The sequence below is a fragment of the Podarcis muralis genome, chromosome 1, assembly GCF_964188315.1.
Source record: "Podarcis muralis chromosome 1, rPodMur119.hap1.1, whole genome shotgun sequence".
Taxonomy (NCBI): Eukaryota; Metazoa; Chordata; class Lepidosauria; order Squamata; family Lacertidae; genus Podarcis; species Podarcis muralis.
The window spans coordinates 12,101,412-12,115,373 of NC_135655.1; the positions used below are offsets into that span (position 1 = coordinate 12,101,412).

Genomic DNA, 13,962 nt, shown 5'->3' on the forward strand with positions numbered 1-13,962 from the left:
AAGTTCTCAACGGCCGTGTTTCAGCAGATCCACTGGTGTATTTAGCTTGAAGCTTTGATATGATTCTGGGCCACACTGTATGGTGTGTTCAAAGTGGGTGCCCTTGAGGGAATAATGTCACAGACACAAAGTGTACTAGGAAGCAGTATGTGACACTCTCAAGCTCATCAAATGACATCTCAGGGCAGGGATTAGTGATTACCTGGAAAAATTAAGCAAATTTTGCTGCTTCCCAGGTGATGCCGATATTGCTTTGGTGTTACTAATAGAGAAGTATTTATGCAGACATTACCGTTTTCCCTGTCACTATGAAGTGGTGATCAAGGTTGGATGCTAGTCATTAATGGGTACAATCAGGGATGTGGGATGGGAAAAAATCTAATTATATTTTTCAGGGGGAAATTTATAAAAATGCTTCTTCATAAACGAATGGCTAGTTGCAGTACCAGTCAAATAGTGCGGTTTTCACACAGGCTTGCAGATTATCCCTATGAAGCACACAGGTGTTGTTTTTTTAGTTGTGCTTAAATGTATTCTAACACACCCCAAAAGTTATGCATGATGTATCTGTTTTCTATGCATTTGTTTTGCTTAAATTTTAAGCAGTGCAGGGAAGTATATACATTGCTGCTGCTGCATTTGTCTTGTGTCTTTAAAAAGATACATATTAGCTTTTAGTTTGTTTGAATATAGCTTTTAAACCACTGTAAGTGCACTTAATTGATTTTCAGATCCTCTCAGCATTTTGAACATTTTTATAGATTTATACAGTGCATAAATTGAACATTGTGTACTTTAAACAAAATTAGTATTGGCGGTTTGGAATACTTATGGGTTCAGTTTTTTAAAGAGAAAAAAAAAATCACTGGTGAAATCAATCCAAAATGGCCTAGCATTCCAACCCTTTTGTTATAGGTACCACCAAACTTTTAGGCACTATGATTGATTCTGATACCTTGGGATCTGATCAGAAAGGACTTGAGAGCCTGCAGTGTGCAGTTTCTTGCCTTTGTAAACTAAAACCCAGTGTTTCTGTAGGGGGTCAGCCTGCAACTGTAATTGCCTTTTAATGCTTATGCGAGCTGAAAACTTTTGTTTTTAACTTTTTCTGTTTTTACTGTATGGTTTTATGCATTTTGTTATAAACCGCTCTGATACTTTTCATGAAAAAGTCTATAATTTTTAAAAGAAATGAATGAATGAATGAATAACGCAGTGTTTCATTTCTGGAAAGCATATCTGCTTTACTGAATTCACCTTGATCTACTTGTTCCTAGTGAACGTTCGGTTAATGAACTTTCAGAAGAATACCTGGGCCTAGTTCCCTTTTATGCATACCATGTGTGTATAAGGAGATTGCTCTTGAAGTCTGAACCCTGATGAAAACTATCTAAAATTACTTGACAGCCAAGAATGCCTTTATTTGTTCTGGAGTTGTCCTCCAGGTAACAGCTTAACATATTTGTATATACAAAGAGCAAATATTAAAATACTCAACAGGCACTGTAAAGTGAAATGAAGTGCTGGCTCCTTTGAAATCCAATAAACTCACAATAGCCAAAGCTCTGCATTAAGGTAGCTGGAGCATAAAAAGAAGTTCTGATATGATTTGGGGGAAACTTCAAGACTGAACAAGACACCATAGTTTACTTAAGCAGAATAGTCCTCAGTGGATAAACCAGGCTTTGGGTCATATGTCTTCATTTTATAAGCATGTGTTGTGTTGTGTTGTGCTGTGCTGTGCTTACATGCTCTGGGAATGCTTTTATATATTCCCAGTTCGAGAAATATGTAACTCAGCTGTGTGCTTTTCTAGTGTAGCACAAGATTGTTAATGTCAATCTTGCTGGAAAATGCCCCTAAAATTGATCAGGTGTTGTAAAATGTTTTCTGTTTTAACAGTTGACACTGCATATATGCTTTTGGGGGGGGGGCATTGTTTACTGTGTGCAGAACATTTTTCAGTGAGTTATGCATGTGCTGTTGCAATGCACATTATGTTGTATGAGCACCATGTTTTGAAGCTAACACTCTTTTGCCCCACAGAAGCAGTGGTTGCTAGAACTAAAGCTAATAATATATTTTTAGTTTTGCAAATGGAATTTTCTAATCTTTTGAATAAACTCATACAGTATTAAGCTACACTTGCCAACAAAAAGATTTTCTAAATGTTAGCCTCTTAAATGTTCAGCCTTAAATTAAAAGTGTTTAAATAGTTTTCCTAAATCAACCTTCCTCCACTGCACCCCAGAAATAAAAATGTTGGAATCCACTCTTTTATTTCCCTGGAAACTATTATATTGTTGCACAGAGACATGTGCGCACCTACTTTTTGCAACAGAGTCAGAGCATGAAAAATTAGGGCACACGTCTATCCACACTGTCTCCCAGTTTGATTTTGGCTTGGACGCTTACTCTTAAACTGGTTTATCTCCTCTGATTCATAACATTCCATCATTAAAATTTTTATTGCACCAACTAAGACAGTCGTGAATATGTAACTCAGATATTACACATGTTACATCCTCATATCCGGTCATGTTTGACTACTGAGGACACAGAATATGAGTGGCTTCAGACGTTGAACAATTGAGGGAAACGGAAAGTGCAAATGAACTTGTGCTTCCTGTTTTTATGCTTCTGTTTTAACACGTAAAGCAGGGGTTCATTCCTATCTTCTTCATGAAAATGCATGTTCCGTCTTCATTTGGAGCTCTCACTTGATCCCATAGGGAAAGAGGTGCTAATTCCACTTCAGAAGTTACACAGAATTATGGAAATACAGAAAGCAAAGCTGGACTCCAGACAGTCCAAAGGAACGAGGAAAGGACCAGTTACAAGTATACTCTGAGAAGTAATGCAATCCACCCAGACATTTCTGACCCAAACCCTGGTCAGTCAATTTATTTGAAACAAAACTTTAGCCCAAAACATGTACTAAATTCTACATTTCCCTCCTTCAGTCCTTCTCCTGTAAGAAAAGAAAGTGCTTTCTTCTTCTTCTTCTTCTTCTTCTTCTTCTTCTTCTTCTTCTTCTTCTTGGAAAGATAGGTGCTGGTACTTACCATGAAGTTGTTACAATAAGTGCCACACTTTTAAACGACAAAAAGTGGTGCTGGTACTGCGTACCCTTGAGTATCCCCTTCTTTTTTTAAAAAAGCACAGCCTAGGATCAAGGTAAATGCAGAAGCCTGATAGAGCAGGTCTCCATTTCTATACGGTTGTCTCCAAACAAATCTTCTGAGCACTTGTTACATAATGCCTTACTTTGCATGGTTGCCAGCTTTGGTGTGCAGATAAGGTTCAGTTTGGGTTCAAGGGGAGCAGGTTTAAAGTTAGACTGAGTTCCGGTTTACTGTATCTCTGACCTAGCTTTTGAGTTCAACTTTGTGATTACAAGTAGGAACCCAATTCCATGCACTCGGTCTTCTCTCTCTCTCTCTCTCTCTCTCTCTCTCTCTCTCTCTCTCTGGGTTTTCTCCCTTTGCACCAGCTGGGAGGGATTGCTGCTCACAGGATCTGTCCAAATAGCACAGCAACCCAGGTGCTAAACCAGTTATGTCCATGTCAGCCGTGATATTAATACCCCATTCCGGGAAAGAGGCAACACAGAAGCGATTAGGAGTTATGGCATTTATTTATTTATATTGCCTTCAAGCAATATATAATGATATTATGCTTGGTAGTGTCTTAGTTCCTCCTTAGAAACACCTTTAAGGTGAATACCAGTGGCACCATCGAGATAAATACCTTGCTTGAGGCTGTTGTCACTCAAGGAAACTGTTAAGCTAAAACTCCTAGGTCCCAATATGTGTGAAGCCTTTCTTATGAGCAACTTTGAAATGACTTCACGTGGATAATTCATGCTGTGAATGACTAGTTGTGTGTATTAATTTTTTGCAAAACCGAATATTTGCATTATTTTGTGTTTATCTAGCGCACAAAGGCTTTAAAGATTTTTCTTTTCTCCTTGTGTGAAAAGGAGATACATGTTGTTAGATATTCTCCACTGTTCATTATGGGACCTGCCACTTTTTAATCCACAATGCCCCCAAGATGATACTTAGTCTAGGACATTATGAAGGATAGAAAATGTAGGCCCAGTTACTAACACAATTCCTGCAATGGCAGCAAAAAAGTAAAACATTGGGAAGGAAGCAAGGGTTGTGCTGATGTTGCTACTAATGATGAGCCTCACCCCCAAGAAATTCTATCTGGCAAATATTTAGCAAAATGATCCCCCACAAATTGGGTGAAGATTTTGGGAGGCCGTATTTGCTCAGCTTCCCTCCCACTTTTCATTGAGAGGAGCTCGATTAACAACATATATGGGCTTCCAGTGTAGCACATCCCGGCCATGACCAGCCCACCTAGACAAGGTAAAGGCAAAGGCCCCTCGACAGTTAAGTCCAGTCACACCTGACTATGGGGTGTGGCGCTCATCTTGCTTCAGGCCGAGGGAGCCGGCGTTTGTCCACAGACGTTTTCCGGGTCATGTGGCCAGCATAACTAAACCGCTTCTGGTGCAACGGGATACCGTGATGAGTGCCAGAGCGCACGGAAACGCCGTTTACCTTCCAGCCGCAGCAGTACCTATTTATCTACTTGCACTGGCATGCTTTTAAACTGCTAGGTTGGCAGGAGCTAGAACAGAGCAACTCGAACTGCCGACCTTACGATCTGCAAGCCCAAGAGGCTCAGTGGTTTAGACCACAGCGCCACCCGCGTCCCATCCCCCCGCCCCCCAGCAAGGTTGAAACAAGTGGTATGGGCTTTATGGGAAATTTTGAATTGGGAAATTTTCCGTTTCAAGTTAGAAAGTGACGGACCTGTGGCTCTCCAGATGTTGGTGGACAACTCCCATAATCTGTCACCGATAACATCTGGATGGTCACAGGTTAGCCACTGCCCTTGTAATAATAATAATAATAATAATAATAATAATAATAATAATAATAGTTAATTTAATTTATTTGTACCCTGCCCATATGACTGGGTTGCCCCATCAAGGTATTATCTCCTGCATGGTTGCAGTGTTAAATAGCTTTCCTTTAATAGAGTCTTTTTGACCATATGTGACTTGGGTTTCTAAAGTACAATAAATTTGGTTACTACACATATCAATACTTAAGTGTAACTGTAAAACTTGCTTTACAGTATGTGAGATTCTCAATGATTGCCTTTTGAAGCTTTCCTTGCACAAATGACTTGTATATTGTTGGAAGAAGCAAAATAACATTTGTGAAAACAATAGATGCTTCGTCCAAATCAGATTCCTGCCACTTTCAGAATTATAATTTATTTTGTTCCTCTCCAGTAATTAATTTGTGTTTTTGTTTCAGAGATCGTTCACGTTAATAATAGAAGCCTGGGATTGGGATAATGAGACAAAAGCTGGTGAGTATATCATTAAAACTTTAACATTATGAAACGGACAAAAGTAGAAAAACTCCTGCACGCCATTTTTAAAAAGCTTGGGGTGGCCAGTTAGATAGCATATGAAGTGAGGATGCCATTACAGATTAAGCTACAGCACTTATGAATGCATCAATATGCTTCCACTATAACTGGAAATGTGTTCTCTAACACATTTGCAAGGGGTTGGACTAGATGACCCTTGGGATCCCTTCTAACTCAACGTTTCTATGACTCTTCGATTCTAAGAGCCAGTGTTCGAAATTCCCATTGTTCTAGGCGCATTTTGCCACTGGGAATTTCATTAGCGTGAGCAGCTTCTGAGCTCTGGGCAGTACAGCGCCTAAGTTTTCAGATTAAAACTGCAGAGTGGAAGGAAGGGAGGAGCTTTTCCTGCCTCCACACTTCCAGTTACTCTCTGAAGACTGGAGAAGAGACTCTCTTAAGAATATTAGAGGGGTGGACAGGGAAAGGACTAGACCATATGAAAAATGAACATAATATTTTAGCTGCAGTTCATTCATTTTCAGTTTTGTATTCTTGTTATTAAAGAAGTGCGCCTAGACATTCCATTGTTGCACCCATAACCTGGGCTCTAGCTTTCATATCTCAGTTTCTAACACTGCGAAGAGCAGCTGTTGCTCTCAAGCTTGCAGCTTGGTAGATAATGAGAATGACATTTTGTCTGGGGCTGATTATTTGCCTAATTTTTGTAATTGAAAGTTATGCTGGGAATACTGGTTGGGGCTGAAGACAAGGTGTCAGTTAACACATGCTGTGTTGCCTTTAGATTTATTCAGTCTGGCCTGTATTGTATAATCAATGTATGATTCCATAAATGTGTGGAGAAAAGAAAGTAGATTCTGAAACATCCTTTCCCCTGGTGCTTTGGTTATGGGCCTCACTGCATCGGTTTCATTGGTGTATAGATTCATTATCTGTTGGACATATACCTAGAGAAATTTGGGACTCATAGCATCTTCTGTGAGTCAGCACTAGCGACGCCTTCAAATATCTGAAAATAGGAAATTTGCCGAGAGGTGTTTTTCCTTAAATTATTCTCTGCCTGCTAAAAATTATGGCTCAGGACAAGAAAAATCTGGTTGATGCATATATTTATCTAAATGTTAAGCAGCAAAAAAATAGCTGATCCGGTTTGGAAACTGCTAATCTGATTGATCCTGGTTCTGCAATACTATGGTTCACTTTACTTTGTTAGCATTAAATTGAAACCCCTGCCACTCCTTGGATGTTTCTGTGCTGTTTGGCATTGACTTCTTGTACCTTGGTAAGGATCAAAATAGGAGAATGCATCTCTTCTAGAAAAACTGTGTCTTTCTTAGGAGTCCTGGTTTTATACCTAAAGAACCATGGTTCTAGCGTGCCTGCTGGTAAAGCCCGCCAAATTTCCAAAATTGTGTGGTAATTCTTCTCTACCAGCTTTTCCTTAATTGCATGCCAGCTTACAAGGTGTATATCTTGGTCAATGTACAATGTAAATGGGATTTCACCTAACAATCCCCACCAGTATAAACCCTGCAAAAGGGCTTCGACTTTCAGAATAAGGTTATCCTGCATGCCCTTCCTTCCAAATTGGCTCAGGGGGGGGGGGCATCAGGAGAGCACCCAGAACAGCAGGCGGGGTGGGGTGGGGAGGGTAATAATCAAGCTTCAAGCATGTGCAAAAAGAATCTTTGTAATAGCATAACGTTGAATTCCACTCAATGCATTTTTGTTAAGGCTGGCTCAGTAGTTTCTGAAAAAGTAGTATTCAGAGAAATGGCTTGCTGTAGACAACCTGTTGCCTCCAGTCTCTTTCAGAATTTTGGCTTATGCTACTAAAACAGCATACGGCTTTCCCTGTAAAACAATGCTGGTTAATAAATCATTTTTAGTGAGGGCACTTATGTAGCAATGGGAAACCTGGGGTTTTTAATGCGGAGGTGATCATCCCATTGAAGACAAAGCAGTGCATCTTTAGTTGGCTGTGCACTTGACTTATGACCACGGTTCTTTATCGGGCAAGTGATCATATTTGTGCGCTTGGGGTGTGAATGAGTAACTTGTTCCTCTACTGCTGGCCTTTGGAGAACTGCAGCAATCACCCGCTTAATATCAAGAACCAACGTTAGCAAAACAACTACTGATCCGTCAAAAGTTAGCTTGTTGTCTATGAACAAAGCCTGTGGTGACTTGTGGGCTTAAAACACCCCAGAAGGTGTAAGGGGGAAATTATATAATGCCAGTTGTTCCTCACCCCCAAAGGCACACTCCTCCATTGTCTCCCAAGACAGACGGATATCAGTGAATGTTCCTAGCCAGAGCAAATAAGTGCTTCCTTTGTTTTCTACCAAATTGGCACATGCAGTTTCTGAATCTCAGCTCTTGAAGCAAAGCTTAAGCGGTCCAAGGTGTGGGAGGCATAGGACACTGACAGTTGTGAATGGGGGTGGGGTAAGTTATGGGCACCTGTGTCCTAGCCAAGATTCATTAGCAGAAGCCTGGTGGATACCTCTATGTGGGGAGAAGTTAATTACCAGTGCCTAGTCATGTATCATTAGAGCCGGAAGCAGGGTGATGGGTAGGATGTAAGCAAAAAATAAGGGTAGCAGCAGCGTATGCCAGGCTGTGTGTGTGTGTGTGTGTGTGTGTGTGAGAGAGAGAGAGAGAGAGAGAGAGAGAGCACCTCCCAGTCACCCCCGTGCAATTCAGCACCTGCTGATTTTCCCCCAAGGCTCCTTCTTTCCTGCCCATTCAATCTGCACAGGTTTCCAGTTTCAGAGCTATGAAATTATGTGCAATAAGAAATCGCCATGCAGGAGAAAGGGTAAGGATTCTCCCTTAAAATGACCATTTACCCCTACATTTCCTTTGAAAACCCAGTGTTTGCTCTTAACGGCTAGTTTCCCCAGTAATGTCTAGGTGGCTGCCTACATCTCTGTCCTTACCTTCACTAACTCATAGAAATCCTGCCCCCAGCAAAGCACTTGTAACAAATGAGGTTCTGGCAAACAGGATGCTGAGTAACATACCTAATAAATATTAAATGAATGGGACCATAATGCATATCAGAGTACTGCACTTAAAAGCTTGAACTATGCAATACCTGGAGTCATTTGGTTTCAACTTCAGGCAAGGCAGTTTCCACGCAGGCTCCTGCACCCATCCCTTTATTAGTTATACATCTGACTACAGATGTGATTGGAAGTTGTTTTGAACTGTTTTTAATACCGTGCCTAGATGATGGTGATGCACCCTGGGAAGTTAGGGTGAAAGATGGGTTATTAATAATAAAGGTATGAGCTGGGATTTTGATGATAGCCTTATGTGAACCTTCAAAAAAACAAGCATGTATGAGAAGTGCCAGCTCTACAACAAAGCCCATTTGGAAGCACCCTTGCTGAAGGGAGTAGTACCCTAATATGTATTCAGGAGGTATATGCAGAAGGCCTGGTGAGAACCCTGCTAATCTCTACTGTACTGAGTAGCAACGATGCTGCCTTTTGCCTTGCATACAAAGGGCTAATTCTAGCTTCCCTTCTCTGCTTGCACAGGTGCTGGGTGGGTTGAAGGGCAAAATGCCAATGCAACAAGAGAAGGTCAAACTGGAATTAACCCTCCTATACTGGAACATGCAGGAATCCTGCAGTTTGGAGTTGCAAGAGCATGTCTTAGTACAGTGGATATTTTACAGGGTTTTAAAAAAGGGGAAAAAGCTTGCTCGCTGTAAGCCATTGTTCTTAGATTTTGTGTTTACTGCGTATCTGAGAGAGCAACACAGAGACTTCCTCACTGCTGCCCCTCTGCATTTCTGATTTCAGGATTCCCTTCTCTCTGACACTGTCCAAACTAGCTGCAGCTTCCTGGTTCACGGTACATTTTTAAGCTGGCCCTTTGTAGTGAACAACATGCCTCTTCTTGCATATGGGAGAGAATTTCCTCTCCTCCCTTCCCCCAAATAATCTAAAATAGTTTGAGATGAAATTTGAGTTCAACTCTAGCAGAGGCTAGCTGTGTATTCTCAAGTGGGTGTACTTCTGAGAAACTGGCTACAGGAATGTACCAACTTATTCATACCTCTGGTATTTTCCCTTTAATGTAAGTAAACCCCGGAGGACCGCAAACGTAAAGGCTAAACTATAGCTGTGACATTGTTAAATGCATTTAGCCCTTGCGTGCATGCATTTAGTTTTGTTTTAAAAGTTAGTATGGAGGGCAGGAGGTGAACTGGATAAAGACTGTGCTGTGTATGTATAGAGGGGTTAAAAATCAAAGCATCATAGAACTATGGAGTTGGAAGGAACCAGGAGAGTCATCTAGTCCAACCCCTTGCAATGCTGGAGTCTTTTGCCCAACACAGGGCTTGAACCCGTGACCGTGAAAATAAGAGTCTCATCCTCCACCAACTGAGCTATCCCATCATGTCTCATCTGTCCTGGAGCCCTGTGCTTTGAATTCTCATTGGGGGGGGGGGGGGTATCACACAATGGTATCATATTTAATTCAGGTTAGCAGCAGCAACATAGCAGGGTCAGGATTGTTGATTTGTTAATGTTGTTGATGATTGTGCAAATCACCATTCAGAGTCAACACCTCCTGGTGCAGAGTCCTGCGAACAAGTCACAAGTTGACTTATGCTGACCATTTTGTCCCTATGATAGGAGCTACTCTGTGTCAGAATGGATATGCACACTTTGGATACTGAGCTCTCTCTTTGTTTTTCAGATGAAGAACTATTAATTGACAGAGTGCCATTTGCTGGTATGATCAACCCAGAAGATCGTTGGAAAGCGCTTCAGTTGAATGGTCATGTTGTTCATTTTGAAGCACAAATACGAGTTAAATGTGATGAAAACTACTATGGCCCCCAGTGCAATAAATTTTGTGGCCCTCGTGATGACTTCGTGGGCCACTACACATGTGACCAAAATGGAAATAAAGCTTGTATGGAAGGCTGGATGGGTGACGAATGTAAACAAGGTACCACACTACTCATTCTTAAAACTGAATATTACGCTTGTATCTTAAATCTTCTTGATTCTTTGTTCATGACCTGATCGTGCCACAGAACATTGTATAATAATGTTTAAAAGGCCCAAGTTTGCTGCATACAGAGTCAGACCACGGATTTCTCTAGACCAGCCTGACACCTTCCAGATGTTTTGGACTGCATCTCCCATCAGTAGTGCTGGCTATGCTGACAGAACTTGTAGTCCAAAACATCTGGAGGATGCCTGGTTGGCAAAGGCTGAACTAGTTTACAATTGTCTTCTCCGATAATGACTCTCCAAGCTCTTGGAGGACTCATCTGACCCTACAGTCTTATATCGTTTTAAACTGGAAATGCCTGGAATGAAACCTGGGAAGTCTGCATGCTCGCCGTGTGCTCTTACACTGAACCATGAAGCAGAGATTAACTTTTATGTTCATTCAGTGTTCTCCACCAAATCTGAAACCCCTAGATGGGCAAAGAATCCCGGAGTTTTGGCTGCATGCAGTCCTTCTCTTGAGTTCTTCGCATGCCCACCATCGGCCTTCCTTAAGCTATTTATTGAATACAGTGGTACCTTGGTACTCGAACGGCTTGGCTCCCAAACACCTAAAACCTGGAAGTGAGTGTTCCAGTTTGCGAACATTTTTTGGAAGCCAAAGGTCCGACACAGCTTCTGCTTGAGTGCAGGAAGCTCCTGCAGCCAATCAGAAGCCGCTCCTTGGTTTACAAATGGTTTTGGGAGTTGAACAAACTTCTGGAATGGATTAAGTTCGAGAATCAAGGTACCGCTGTATTTTTATCTCACCTTTCAATTTTAAAAATGCTCAAGGCAGCTTGCAAGGTAACTTCACTCGCCTTGGTGTACCACCGATAATCACTTTGTATTTTTCACATACCCTGGTTGTAGCTGGGTGTTGGGTTTTTTTATCCAAAGACATTCTCCTTTCAACATATTTCAGCCTCAGCTTTAACAATTTGAACATGTAAACTGATGGTCAAATAAGAGGCTGGATTGCTCTACAAGCTTAATCTGAGGGGACAACCTGAAGTCTGACTGTGGTGCAACAACTTGAGATACTTATGGAATGGATTTTTCTGTAGACAGTTCTGGTTGATGTTTTTTTAGAGCTATGCATATTTTAAAAGCTGCAGAGCTTCAATATATAATAGTTCGTAGGAGTTCTTATATCACTGAATATGTATCTTTCCAGAATTAGAAAGTGTTCTTGGCTGTATAAGAACAGAGATAAATGCCACTTTAGACATGAAACTCCTGTAGAGAAACAGGAAGCACAAGTGTCTTATGCTTCCTTTCCCTCTGCACTTCTTGTTGTGTCTGAAATAGAACTTCTGCATCTCTCCTGCCTGGAGAAAACAGCTTTCATATTCAGGAGATGCTGAGAAGTAGTTAAAATGCTTGAAAGATGTGTTACTGAGGTTTGTTTCATGAAGAAAATACAGTATTCAAAATGAAGCCATTTAACTAAATTTTCTAAAGTGTTGGCATTCACTGATGTTTACCCCTCTTTCTGTTGATAGCTGTATGCAAACAAGGATGTAATTTAGTCCATGGGGGCTGCACTGTACCTGGGGAATGCAAGTAAGTATATACACAGATTTGGGGTTTGGGGGGTGTAGTTTCTTAAATCTTGCCTTATGCTCATGAGAAATATGCAGTGGCTAAGCAAACCTTCTAGATTTGGTATATTGGTCTGGTTCACACAGAACTCCAAGACATGGTTTGTTAAACAGCCATAAGATGTTCAGCCCATGGCTTGTTTCATGAATGCTTGGTTTGTTTTCCAGATGTTCTTGCCTTGTCCCATTGTAGTTTAATGGATTTCTGGCATATAATGTCAGACTAATTCAGGCTTCAAAAACAGGTAGACTGTGGCTTCAGGTTATGGTTTGTTAGTAGTACATAGGCCATATTTAAGGTGCTGGACATGAATTGGATGATAAAACAAGCCATAGTGTAATAAACCATGGCTGGCTTTAACATGCAAACCAGGCTATTGACTTCTTAAGGTTGATCTTTTTATTTCAGAAATGTTATGTCCTGCTTTTTAATTTGACCCTAGATTTCCAAAACTGGTGCTTTTTAAAAATGCATATAGCAGCAAACCCAAAGTGTGTTTTTATTTTATAGTCGAAATAATCTGAGAGGTGTGGTAATTATTTTGGTCTCCTTTTTCCATTTTACCTTTTCTGGAAGGTATGACAGCCTGTCTCCAAGAACAGGCAATTCTGAACCCTATTGCTCACATTTCTAGCAAGCAAAGTGACTGTCTCCATGATCAGATGAATGTGTGTGGCAGGAGTGCCTGTGTATTACAGTAACATACTGAATTACATTTGTTTGCTTAAATGTGTTCAGTTACATGGAGTTGTTATTACTGTTGGCAGCTGAAACGGGTTGGTGCCATTACACTAACTGTTCAGTGTAATGATACTAGCCTGCTTTGAGCTTCCAGCACAAAACTGCGTATCTCCTTAGGGTAGTTAGTCTGAGTTGACTAACGGAGATTAGGAACATGACTGCCTTAATCCAAGTCATAGCACTGGTACATTTAGCTCACTGTTATCTAGCAGTTAGTCTGTTCTGGTTGGCGGTGACTCTCCAGGGTTACAGGTGGGTCTTTTGTGGCTGGACCAGAAGATGCCAAGGATAGAACATGGACTTTCTGTACACAAAGTAGGTGCTCAACTACTGAATTACAGCCTTGTACCAGCACCGTCTGTTGTCTTTATCCATGGAGTTTTCTTGGCAGAGATACTGGAGTAGCTTGCCAGTTCCTGCTCCAGGTGGATCACATTTGGTCAAAACTCTCCACTATGACCTATCCGTCTTGGGTGCCCCTGCATGGCATAGCTCATAGCTTCTCTGAGTTATTCAAGCCCCTTCGCCATGACAAGGCAGCGCCGGAAGAAATATCAACAACCTCAGATATGCAGATGACACAACCTTGATGGCAGAAGGTGAGGAGGAATTAAAGAACCTTTTAATGAGGGTGAAAGAGGAGAGCACAAAATATGGTCTGAAGCTCAACATCAAAAAAACGAAGATCATGGTCACTGGTCCCATCACCTCCTGGCAAATAGAAGGGGCAGAAATGGAGGCAGTGAGAGATTTTACTTTCTTGGGCTCCATGATTACTGCAGATGGTGACAGCAGTCACAAAATTAAAAGACACCTGCTTCTTGGGAGAAAAGTGATGACAAATCTAGGCAGCATCTTAAAAAGCAAAGACATCACCTTGCTGACAAAGATCCGTATAGTTAAAGCTATGGTTTTCCCAGTTGTATGGAAGTGAGAGCTGGACCTTAAAGAAGGCTGATTGCTGAAAAATTGATGCTTTTGAATTATGGTGCTGGAGGAGACTCTTGAGAGTCCAGTGGACTGCAAGAAGATCAAACCTATCCTTTCTGAAGGAAATCAGCCCTGAGTGCTCACTGGAAGGACAGATCCTGAAGCTGAGGCTTCAATACTTTGGCCACCTCATGAGAAGAGAAGACTCCCTGGAAAAGACCCTGATGTTGGGAAAGATGGAGGG

The 13,962-nt window shown here is 41.3% G+C and overlaps 1 protein-coding gene across 2 annotated transcripts in view; it reads left to right on the forward strand.

Moving 5' to 3' along the window:
• The window catches only part of JAG2 (jagged canonical Notch ligand 2), an 89,675-nt gene that overhangs the window by 34,381 nt on the left and 41,332 nt on the right, over window positions 1-13,962 (forward strand). For both annotated transcript variants that reach the window (XM_028746275.2, XM_028746364.2), the window contains exons 3-5: window positions 5,343-5,397; window positions 10,141-10,395; window positions 11,948-12,008. In XM_028746275.2, coding sequence (XP_028602108.2) covers window positions 5,343-5,397; window positions 10,141-10,395; window positions 11,948-12,008 — 371 coding nt within the window. The remainder of the gene's footprint in view (window positions 1-5,342; window positions 5,398-10,140; window positions 10,396-11,947; window positions 12,009-13,962) is intronic.